The sequence below is a fragment of the Salmo trutta genome, chromosome 26, assembly GCF_901001165.1.
Source record: "Salmo trutta chromosome 26, fSalTru1.1, whole genome shotgun sequence".
NCBI lineage: Eukaryota > Metazoa > Chordata > Actinopteri > Salmoniformes > Salmonidae > Salmo > Salmo trutta.
The window spans coordinates 19,169,138-19,181,900 of record NC_042982.1 but is presented as its reverse complement, the minus strand read 5'-3'; the positions used below and the strand labels follow the sequence as shown (position 1 = coordinate 19,181,900).

General features: G+C 47.0%; 1 protein-coding gene across 4 annotated transcripts in view; it reads left to right on the top strand.

The window, feature by feature from the left end:
- LOC115163327 (breast carcinoma-amplified sequence 3) overlaps positions 1-12,763 on the top strand; it is a 305,848-nt gene that overhangs the window by 119,587 nt on the left and 173,498 nt on the right. For all 4 annotated transcript variants that reach the window (XM_029715122.1, XM_029715120.1, XM_029715121.1 and 1 more), the window contains 3 exons: positions 7,451-7,575; positions 7,919-8,084; positions 9,924-10,024. In XM_029715122.1, coding sequence (XP_029570982.1) covers positions 7,451-7,575; positions 7,919-8,084; positions 9,924-10,024 — 392 coding nt within the window. The remainder of the gene's footprint in view (positions 1-7,450; positions 7,576-7,918; positions 8,085-9,923; positions 10,025-12,763) is intronic.

The following is a 12,763-nucleotide window of genomic DNA, read 5'->3' as shown; positions in this document are numbered from 1 at the left end:
CTCTCTCGCTCTCTCTTTCTGTCTCTCTTGCTCTCTATTTCTCTGTCTCTCTCCTCTCTCTCTCCCTCCCTCTCCCCATCTCTGTGGTTCTTTCTCTCTCCTCTGTCTTAATGCCCAGACCCAGTCTCAGCCACCGATACGTATTAAACATATGGCCTGGGCTCTGCCACTGCTCCTCTCAACCCCGTTCTGAGTTACACTGGGTGTGTCCCAAATGACACCCTATTCCCTATGTAGTGCCATACTTTTGACCAGAACCCTATGGGCCCTGGTAAAAGTGTGTATATTGGGAATATGGTGCCATTTTGAATGGACCCACTGTTCTGCTCTACCCTACAGGTCTCTGCAGCTCTTTGTTGCTGGAGGAGCCGACAGAAGTAAGGCTCTATCGTATTTGTTTATGGCGAGGGACCAGCCCCCTCCCAACCCTTCGATGGCGCCTCATGTTCGCCACGGCCCTGTAATGCGAAAGGGCTTTGATGGTGGACGTCACAGATTTAATTACGCCCTTGAGGAAAAGCTATTAGCTCAGTCAAAAGTCCTCATTTGTTAAATGAAAAATGGAAATGACATACGAGTAGTCTTTTCAGTGAATTAAAGTTGCAGAGAAAATGAAGTCTTCCCAATAGCACAAAATAACATCTCGTGGGGAGAGGGGGGGGAAAGGAATTTGGCTTCTGTTTAGTGCCATCCATCTCCCCTTCTCTCCCGTCCCACTCGGTATATTTATTTATTTATTGTCATTTATTGATACTGGGTTCCACCTTTCTTTCTTTTTTCTCTTTCCTGACCGGTTCCTCGGTACCGTATGGTCCAGAGTACAGCCTGTCTGTCGCTGTGTAAAAACATCAACACTTCAAGTGAGACAGAGGAAAATAATAATTAGAAACTGAGATGAATAACCATTTGTGTTAATTTCTACTAGAACCAAGCTGTGATCCCACTCCCATTAGGAGACAGTGGTAACCCTGTACTCTTCAAAGAGAGAATATGTAGAGTATCTGCAGTAGCTGATCAGTATGGAGTCACCACAAGGAGAACTTATCACAGTCTGTTGTGTGTGTGTGCGCTTGCATGCGTGCAGGCGTACATATGTGTGCTAGTACCCAGCCCTGCAGCATAGATTCTTGCAGCAGTCTTCTCTTCTCAGCCACAGCGCCGTAAGAGCCCTTTACACTTTTAATTTGTCACCGGGTCTTTCCCCTCAATGCATGAAAACATGTCCTTTTTATTCAATGTTATTCCTTGATGTATTATTCAAGCCGGCCTCCATCCAAAGACAACCGTGAAAAGTGGGGAGATAAAATACCTTCCTTCACACCACACACAGCGCCGTGTGGCAAACGCGTCAGCCTGAGATTTCACCCCAAAACCAAAGTCAAGCCACTGGAATAGGATTTGTGTTTCCTGGGGATATTGAAACCAGTTGACCACAATTTTTTTCCAGTAAGAGAGAGAGAAGAAGCAGAATGTTGGAGAGATGAAACCCCTCACTAAAGAAGAACCCGACAGACTCCATCACTCTCACCACTAGCTGTCAAAGACACCACACACACAAATCACAGTGAGCAGTGAAGTGAGATTACATGTTCTATAATGACTAACACATACCCCAACCCTCTTTCCCTCCCCTAACCATTCACCAGCTCCCATATCATTTACTCTGTTAAAGAGAGATCCAGAGCACGGAACAGGATTTGTTGAGTTTCCCATCACCATATCAGTCATACTTTGATATGCGGATGTTGTGTTAGAGAGGATGAGAAATGTAGAGAGAGTGACTGAATAAGAAAACGTAGAGAGAGAGTGACTGGAAGAGAAAACGTGGAGAGAGAGTGACTGAATAAGAAAACGTGGAGAGAGAGTGACTGGAAGAGAAAACGTAGAGAGAGAGTGACTGGAAGAGAAAACATAGAGAGAGAGTGACTGGAAGAGAAAACGTAGAGAGAGAGTGACTGGAAGAGAAAATGTAGAGAGAGAGTGACTGGAAGAGAAAACGTGGAGAGAGAGTGACTGGAAGAGAAAACGTGGAGAGAGAGTGACTGGAAGAGAAAACGTAGAGAGAGAGTGACTGGAAGAGAAAACGTAGAGAGAGAGTGACTGGAAGAGAAAACGTAGAGAGAGAGTGACTGGAAGAGAAAACGTGGAGAGAGAGTGACTGGAAGAGAAAACGTGGAGAGAGAGTGACTGGAAGAGAAAACGTGGAGAGAGAGTGACTGGAAGAGAAAACGTGGAGAGAGAGTGACTGGAAGAGAAAACGTAGAGAGAGAGTGACTGGAAGAGAAAAGGGAGAGAGAGAGTGACTGGAAGAGAAAACGTAGAGAGAGAGTGACTGGAAGAGAAAACGTAGAGAGAGAGTGACTGGAAGAGAAAACGTGGAGAGAGAGTGACTGGAAGAGAAAACGTGGAGAGAGAGTGACTGGAAGAGAAAACGTAGAGAGAGAGTGACTGGAAGAGAAAACGTGGAGAGAGAGTGACTGGAAGAGAAAACGTAGAGAGAGAGTGACTGGAAGAGAAAACGTGGAGAGAGAGTGACTGGAAGAGAAAATGTAGAGAGAGAGTGACTGGAAGAGAAAACGTGGAGAGAGAGTGACTGGAAGAGAAAACGTAGAGAGAGAGTGACTGGAAGAGAAAACGTAGAGAGAGAGTGACTGGAAGAGAAAACGTAGAGAGAGAGTGACTGGAAGAGAAAATGTAGAGAGAGAGTGACTGGAAGAGAAAACGTGGAGAGAGAGTGACTGGAAGAGAAAACGTGGAGAGAGAGTGACTGGAAGAGAAAACGTAGAGAGAGAGTGACTGGAAGAGAAAACGTAGAGAGAGAGTGACTGGAAGAGAAAACGTAGAGAGAGAGTGACTGGAAGAGAAAACGTGGAGAGAGAGTGACTGGAAGAGAAAACGTGGAGAGAGAGTGACTGGAAGAGAAAACGTAGAGAGAGAGTGACTGGAAGAGAAAAGGGAGAGCGAGACCGAGGGAAGGCGGAGTGAGAAGGAAGCTGTTTGCTGTGTTGGCTGACCCCTGGCCGTCCAGCAGAGGCTCTGCATGTTTTCATAGCTCTGTATCTCCTGGACACGCTGACAGACAGACAGTCGGACGGATGGACAGATCCGAGGAGGCAAGAGGGACGTAGAGTTAGCCAAGGCAATATCCTGACATGGTCTTATCTCTCCTCTGCATCCATGGCTTACTGTAGATATTTGGTTATCCAGCCTCACCCCTCACTCTCTCTCTCCAACACTAATAAATACACAGCCAGTAACGCTGTCTAGAGCACCCCCCGTTCTACCCAGAAACATCCTTCACACGGTGTCGGCTAAACAAAGACCTCAACATCTCCCCCACGTCCAGGGAGTAATTTACGAGCTGCTGACAGTTTGAAGGGAAGAGGAGGAGGGAGAGTTGAGGCCCGCAACAGGTCAGTCAACACCTGTTAGTGTGTCACTGAGGCTGAGAGGCCAAGAAGAGTTCAAGCACTGGACAGTATGCCATCACACTGGATTCAACAGAACAGCTTTGGGTACATACAGTGACGGAAAAAAGTATTTGATCCCCTGCTGATTTTGTACGTTTGCCCACTGACAAAGAAATGATCAGTCTATAATTTTAATGGTAGGTTTATTTGAACAGTGAGAGACAGAATAACAACAATAAAAATCCAGAAAAACACATGTCAAAAATGTTATAAATTGATTTGCATTTTACTGAGGGAAATAAGTATTTGACCCCCTCTCAATCAGAAAGATTTCTGGCTCCCAGGTGTCTTATACAGGTAACGAGCTGAGATTAGGAGCACACTCTTAAAGGGAGTGCTCCTAATCTCAGCTTGTTACCTGTATAAAAGACACCTGTCCACAGAAGCATTCAATCAGATTCCAAACTCTCCACCATGGCCAAGACCAAAGAGCTCTCCAAAGATGTCAGGGACAAGATTGTAGACCTACACAAGGCTGGAATGGGCTACAAGACCATCGCCAAACAGCTTGGTGAGAAGGTGACAACAGTTGGTGCGATTATTCGCAAATGGAAGAAACACAAAAGAACTGTCAATCTCCCTCGGCCTGGGGCTCCATGCAAGATCTCACCTCGTGGAGTTGCAATGATCATGAGAACGGTGAGGAATCAGCCCAGAACTACATGGGAGGATCTTGTCAATGATCTCAAGGCAGCTGGGACCATAGTCACCAAGAAAACAATTGGTAACACACTACGCCGTGAAGGACTGAAATCCTGCAGCGCCCGCAAGGTCCCCCTGCTCAAGAAAGCACATATACATGCCCGTCTGAAGTTTGCCAATGAACATCTGAATGATTCAGAGGACAACTGGGTGAAAGTGTTGTGGTCAGATGAGACCAAAATGGAGCTCTTTGGCATCAACTCAACTCGCCGTGTTTGGAGGAGGAGGAATGCTGCCTATGACCCCAAGAACACCATCCCCACCGTCAAACATGGAGGTGGAAACATTATGCTTTGGGGGTGTTTTTCTGCTAAGGGGACAGGACAACTTCACCGCATCAAAGGGACGATGGACGGGGCCATGTACCGTCAAATCTTGGGTGAGAACCTCCTTCCCTCAGCCAGGGCATTGAAAATGGGTCGTGGATGGGTATTCCAGCGTGACAATGACCCAAAACACACGGCCAAGGCAACAAAGGAGTGGCTCAAGAAGAAGCACATTAAGGTCCTGGAGTGGCCTAGCCAGTCTCCAGACCTTAATCCCATAGAAAATCTGTGGAGGGAGCTGAAGATTCGAGTTGCCAAACGTCAGCCTCGAAACCTTAATGACTTGGAGAAGATCTGCAAAAGTAGTGGGACAAAATCCTTCCTGAGATGTGTGCAAACCTGGTGGCCAACTACAAGAAACGTCTGACATCTGTGATTGCCAACAAGGGTTTTGCCACCAAGTACTAAGTCATGTTTTGCAGAGGGGTCAAATACTTATTTCCCTCATTAAAATGCAAATCAATTTATAACATTTTTGACATGCGTTTTTCTGGATTTTTTTGTTGTTATTCTGTCTCACTGTTCAAATAAACCTACCATTAAAATTATAGACTGATCATTTCTTTGTCAGTGGGCAAACGTACAAAATCAGCAGGGGATCAAATACTTTTTTCCCTCACTGTAGTATAGAAAATCTTTGAGAAATTTATCAGAATTATATTTTCTGGTTATTTTGAAGTGAATTGTTGAATATTACATAATTTAATTATATAGAATTTTCGTGTTCCAAAATGTTGGAGTGTGTGTGTGTGTGTGTGTGTGTGTGTGTGTGTGTGTGTGTGTGTGTGTGTGTGTGTGTGTGTACAGTTGGTAGTGCGTGTTCAAGCGAGCTGGCGTGAGTTTGTGTATGTGTTCGTAAGGTCTTCGTCGTTAGATCAGAGGTGAACCTCTCCTGTGGGGCTGTGTTAGTGTCAGACTGTGTTAGTGTGTCAGACTGTGCTAGCGTGTCAGACTGTGTTAGCGTGTCAGCGTGTCAGACTGTGTTAGCGTGTCAGACTGTGTTAGCGTGTCAGACTGTGTTAGCGTGTCAGACTGTGTTAGCGTGTCAGACTGTGTTAGCGTCAGACTGTGTTAGCGTGTCAGACTGTGTTAGCGTGTCGACTGTGTTAGCGTGTCAGACTGTGTTAGCATGTCAGACTGTGTTAGCGTGTCAGCGTGTCAGACTGTGTTAGCGTGTCAGACTGTGTTAGCGTGTCGGACTGTGTTAGCGTGTCGGACTGTGTTAGCGTGTCGGACTGTGTTAGCGTGTCGGACTGTGTTAGCGTGTCGGACTGTGTTAGCGTGTCGGACTGTGTTAGCGTGTCGGACTGTGTTAGCGTGTCGGACTGTGTTAGCGTGTCGGACTGTGTTAGCGTGTCGGACTGTGTTAGCGTGTCAGACTGTGTTAGCGTGTCAGACTGTGTTAGCGTGTCAGACTGTGTCAGGCCCTTCAGCCTCCATTCCTTCCTCCGGGGGTTTTACTGTCCACCTTGGTTATAGGGCTGGACAATAATACCAGGCCGCTCCGCTACTCTTCTCTGATCAATAGCATATGCAGCCCTATCACCATACTGAACCTTCCCTGTGTTCTCTTTCATCCAAACGGTCCTGACATGTCTGAATAATCCAATAACTCCCAATAAATTCTCTGAAACGGCTAACTCAAAGTGAGACTAGGGGAAGCAGCTGGAAGACTAGCAGCATTCGAGGCACATGCTCAAGCAAGTGATAACCATTATGGCATCCTCAAGTATTTGCTGAAACCTTTTTCTATTCATGTTTGGGTGTGTGCGTGGCACGTGTGTATTAGTGTGTGGACACACACACACACACCCAGTCCTCTGTACAGTCCATGGTCAGGCCAGCCTGTAATGGTTTGAGTGTACATGGCGTGCTTCATGACAAAAGGAAGGATGTAATCAACTAGCAGCACATGCAACACAGGCTTTAAAATACCATGGACATCCTCTACAGAGCTGCAGTCCTGATCTACTGGCATGGGAATACACACTCACACACACGCTATCCCGTTCAGACTGCAGGAGCCCTGTATTGAATGAGGGAGGAAATATCCTGTATTATGTCTAATGATGTTGGAGTCATTTTTCTGCCTGTTTTTAATTTGCTGAATAGTAGAGACCAATACATAAATAATTTGTTCAGACACGAGCACAGTGAAATTGGAGACAATTCAGAGCAAATATGAATAAAAAAAATAAATGTGCTACCAATGTACTTAATTTTAAGTCGCTCTTATCTCTTTATTTTGCTAAATTGCCTGAAGTGTAATTGTGTTAAAAGCTTGGCTTGTTTTTTGTTCACAGATGTGGCAGTGTTTGAACTTTAATATCTCAAACCAGATTGGGCATCATTCTCTCTACAACATTTGGAAACAATTCTCTCTCCTCATTCTTTCTTTAACTACAGTTTTAGTTCATCTAACAACTCAAACCACCAGCCTTTATCTTCTCTAAGAGGAGTACCCTGTGTCTGTGTTCTCTCTGCTGGGCTCTCCTACCCACTCAACCTCTCTCTCTCTCTCTCCTACCCACTCAACCTCTCTCTCTCCTACCCACTCAACCTCTCTCTCTCTCTCTCCTACCCACTCAACCTCTCTCTCTCTCTCTCCTACCCACTCAACCTCTCTCTCTCTCCCCTACCCACTCAACCTCTCTCTCTCTCTCTCCTACCCACTCAACCTCTCTCTCTCTCTCTCCTACCCACTCAACCTCTCTCTCTCTCTCCTACCCACTCAACCTCTCTCTCTCTCTCTCCTACCCACTCAACCTCTCTCTCTCTCTCTCTCTCCTACCCACTCAACCTCTCTCTCTCTCTCTCTCTCCTACCCACTCAACCTCTCTCTCTCTCTCTCTCTCTCTCTCTCTCTCTCTCTCTCCTACCCACTCAACCTCTCTCTCTCTCTCTCTCTCTCCTACCCACTCAACCTCTCTCTCTTTTTCTCCCCCCCTGCAGCAAAGCCAAGCCTCCCCCTCAGATCTCCCCCAGTAAGTCCAGTGGAGGAGAGTTCTGTGTGGCTGCTGTCTTTGCTGCCTCACGCTCCTGGTACATGACCAACCCCAACATGAAGAGAGAGAAAGGTGAGGGGTTGTAAAGGCATAGTAGCATTATGCTCATCATTAGATCCCACTAGTGCATTAGTATCCTAGATGTTACCCCCAAAACCACCATCACACTAAAACACTTTCATTTGGTCATTTAAAAGTTCAAAATCTGTTGGAGAATCGTAAATACCATTGGCCTGGAAACTTTGCTCTGGGTGTTAACCCCTCTCAGCCCCCTGTGTAGACGCAACATTAAGGTCAGGGAAGTAGGAACCCACTCAGTGAGATGCTGGGCGTAGTAGACAAAACACTTAGCTAAGTCACAACAACGTGCTCCTCTTACTCCGTAACGTTGACCTGTTGACCTCCTGTTACTCAGACCAGTCCAGCCGGGCAGTGGTGGAGTCCCTCTACATCCTCAGTTGCTATGGCACCCTGGTGGAGCACGTCCTGGAGCCTCGGCCAATCAGCACGGCCCAGAAGATCAGCGATGACACACCCCTGGAGCTCAACACATGTCCACGGGCCTGCTGGAGCCTGGCCAGGTAACTGACCCTTCCTAACACATGTCCACGGGCCTGCTGGAGCCTGGCCAGGTAACTGACCCTTCCTAACACATGTCCACGGGCCTGCTGGAGCCTGGCCAGGTAACTGACCCTTCCTAACACATGTCCACGGGCCTGCTGGAGCCTGGCCAGGTAACTGACCCTTCCTAACACATGTCCACGGGCCTGCTGGAGCCTGGCCAGGTAACTGACCCTTCCTAACACATGTCCACGGGCCTGCTGGAGCCTGGCCAGGTAACTGACCCTTCCTAACACGTGTCCACGGGCCTGCTGGAGCCTGGCCAGGTAACTGACCCTTCCTAACACGTGTCCACGGGCCTGCTGGATCCTGGCCAGGTAACTGACCCTTCCTAACACATGTCCACAGGCCTGCTGGAGCCTGGCCAGGTAACTGACCCTTCCTAACACATGTCCACGGGCCTGCTGGAGCCTGGCCAGGTAACTGACCCTTCCTAACACATGTCCACGGGCCTGCTGGAGCCTGGCCAGGTAACTGACCCTTCCTAACACATACGCACGGGCACACACACCTACACACACACGTACACACACACGTACACACACACACACACACATATATACACACACACACATATACACACACATATACACAGACACACATATACACAGACACACACATCAGTGGTGGTCAGTGCAGTTTAAGATTAGGGAGGACAATTTTTTAATGAGCATGGCCTTATTTCTATTACATCATATTGAATGACTGCCATTCATATTCCATTCATCCAGTTCAATGTAACATCAATAGGTTTAGGCTGCTACATGATACTCTAATTTTCCTATACCCTTCATGAGGTTGCTACAACCTAGCCTGTGTAAGTCTATGGAAGGAGGTGAGAACCATGAGCCTCCTAGGTTTTGTATTGAAGTCAGTGTACCCAGAGGAGGATGGAAGCTAGCTGTCCTCCGGCTACACCATGGTGCTACCCTACAGAGTTTAGGCTACCTTCATTGCAAAACAGTGTTTTAACCAATTATTTGGTGACGTGAATATATTTTAGTATAGTTTTATCTAAAAAGGATAACTTTTTCTATGTTTTAAAATGTATCTCTTTATGAAATTCACTGAGTAGGATGGTCCTCCCCTTCCTCCTCTGAGGAGCCTCCATTGACACACATACACATGCGCACGCACACACAGTTTTCCCCGCTCTGTTAAGCTCTGGTTCATGTTATAAAGATATACATACAGTAATATATTGTACAGTTATACAGTTGTGTGTGTGTGATTTATACAGTAGTGTGTGTGACATTATCATAGTAAACTGCTTTTTATTATAGGAGTCATATATTTTCTAACATATTGTATGTATAACCTAGTTATAAAAAAATATTGGATACAGTGAAAACATATTGTGCTGCAGAATCCCATTCATCCATGTCAAATGAGCAGCTGGAACCAGATATAAAGTTCTGCTGTGGCCCAGTTCTCTGTGATCAGACTACAGCTATGTAGGACAAAACACATGTGATGTTCATGTTGTACACTACAGTACTGTATGTAACTACTATAGTATACACACCTTCATATGTTATATCTGCCTCTGTACTGCCAGGCTCCAGGGACCACAGTCTATTTACACCCAGCAGGGGCACTGCTCTATACATCTGTCCCTCAATCTGCAGCCTTTGTTTGACCAGAGCTCTATTTTGTAATGGTGGATCACCAAAAGGGTTCTAAATGGGTAAAAGTAGTGCACTACATTGGGAAGAGTGTGCCATTTGGGACACATCCTGAGATGTTCTTCTCTGTAATTGAGTTGTGTGTTTCTCTCCTATGTTGTTTGGTTGTTACAGGACTCCACTGTGGAATGAGCTGCAGCCTCCCTTTCTCTCCAACCACCCTCTGGTGCTGGCCTCTGACCTGGTGCAATATTACCAATACCTCCTGGCTGGATGTAAGTATTATACACTGTGTGTGTACTCTTCTCTGTATGTGTATATAAGTACTTTTTGTATGTGTGTGTGTGTACCAAGCTCCATTAGACATGTGCCAGAGCTGTAGCCTACTAATTCCTACTGTTTGTTCTCTATGGGAGATTGTCTTCACCCTCTTATTGGTGACATGCTGAGGAGTAGGACTCTTTCAGTCCTCCTCCATTACTGTTCCCTCTTAAAACCCTCAGTGGAGATCCGACATCTTTCCATCACTCCATCTGAGTAGTGCTCTGGTCTCAGATCCCTTATCACACGAATTGTCAGCTTTTCATCCATTCTGTTCCGTCTGTACGGCACTTTGAATCAAGCCTTTGTCACTGTATGTCTCTTTGTCATGTTGACTTGTTCAGAGGAGGTAGACAATGCTAACAGCTCAACCAACTCCACTCAACTCATTCAAATGAAGCCAATTAGCCAGCCTCCAAACTCCTCCTAACTCAATAACAAGTACAAAGAGCACCAAGCACTTTAGGTTGACATGTGAAGTGTGTGGAGGCTGGAGATGGCAGAAGGAAGAGGACGACAACTCTGGGGGGCAGAGTGCACACGGATGGCCACACATTTAATTTATCCTCAGTTATAGTGTGCGTTGTTGCATTAGCTGCATAAACATAAATCAGTAATTAGCTCCTGAAGTGCCGTTGGGGCAAATCCCCTTCTCCTCCCGTGTGCCTGTTCTTCTGTCTCCTCTATTCTACGCTAAATTGGTTGCTTCCCAAATGGCACCCTATTCCCTACTTAGTGCAGTACTTTTGACCAGGGCCCTATGGTCAACAGTAGTGCACTATAAGGAATGGTGTGCCATTTGGGAGGTAGACGTTCTCCCAGTGCTCAGGGCTGAGCGGGTAGGATATTTTCTCAAATTAGTTCCAATAGTCCTTTCTAGTGTCAGAGCGATGAAGTCAAGTTGGTGTGACGGGTCGGGCAGCGGGCATTGGCGCTGGGTTTAGTGTGACTCTGTCCTACGAGAAGGCATAATGATTTAGTCTCAGTGCTCTCTCACATTTAGCTCCAATTAGTGATGGCCAAAATATCTCCGCCTGCCCCACCTCGTCTGTCCCTCCCTCGCCCCCCTTCCTCCTGCCAGCCGAGCAGCACCAACCCTGATGCACTCACATACCCAGGTCAATACAATATGCACATCATTTGTCGTCTTGTACTTCTTCTACCCATCGCTCCGTTCTGCTCTGCCCCCGGGCGTTTCCTGCATGCTGCTACGGCTCACGGAGTGCCACCTTTCACTCCTCCACTTTGCACCCGAGCATCGACTGAAAGTTCTGTTTCACAACACAGTGCCTCCGCTCAGCCCGCCAGAGAATGGCTGGGCAGAGAGGGAGTGATCCAGGGCGGGCGATCTGACCCCGGGATGCATTATGCTACGCTACACTACAGCCACACAACAGGACACACACACACACACACACACACACACACACACACACACACACACACACACACACACACACACACACACACACACACACACACACACTGTTGGCTCTGTGGGCCTTCTCCAGTGGTGCATAAAGATCAGGGCTTATGAAGGGAGAAGCTGCTACTCTCCTCCCTGCTCCGATACAAACTACACTATCAGGGTCTAGTTTACATAGTAGATACTACCCCAAACATCAACAACCAGAAGGACATAGTGACGGGAGGAAAAGAGAAAGGGTTAGGAAGAAAGCGAAGGAGACCAAGACAAAGAGGGAGGGAGAGAAATGGAGATTGATGAAAGAAAAGTTGCAAAGATAAAGACGGAGAGGGGTATGATTAATCACGGGCTCCTTTTAGATCTGCAAATGAGTCTGTGTATTCAGGGACTTAGCTGGGTTCCACAACCTTCTAGAGCATGGGGTTAGAGGGTTTACATGTTGTGTGATTGACAGCAGCTGCTCTCTCTATATTGGATGACCGGTGTGATTAAAAATGCATGTTGCTGTGGAGGGAGGGATGGAGCTCATGCCAGCCTAGCCGGAGAGGAGCCTCGCAGGCTGTTGATAAAAGCAGCGGTGGCGCCACTTCATGGTCACTATCTCCACCTGTCCATCTGCCCAGCCCACTGGCACTGCTCTGGGCCCGCTCTGCTCTGGGCCGCAGCCGGGTAAACAGCAGCCCCACCACACTGCTGGGGATGATAAGAGACCGAGAGAGAAGTGCACACAGACACACACACACACACCACACATACACACACACACACACAGACACTCACAGACAGATACACACACTAACACACACACGAACACACACACACACACAGACAGGGACACAGAGACAGAGAGATATGAAGAGGAGATAAGGAAGAAGAGCTGGCCTCATAAATGCTGTCTCAGTCCAGCTTTGATGGCTCAGGGAATCCTCACTGTGGTGTGGATGGCTCAATCAGCCAGTTAGGAGAAACAGAGACCCTTTTCATTCTAAAAGGCCCTAAATGAATGAATGAATAGGGCCAATTTGTGTTGCCCTGAGGTGTCAGAGTAGATTTAATCCTGCGGTTGGATCCCTTAGAATAACACCACCACACGATTGATGAATGTGAGGCTTTTTTCCGTCCTTATTTGCAGCATTCATTCCTGAAATTCAGGGCATATTTTCCCCCCTCTGGTCTTGACGTATTTTGAAGCGAGGGGGCTGTATTTACATAGCTGTCTGTCGTGTGTGTTCAGACACCTCTTCCCCGGCCGCAAGACTTCGCCGAG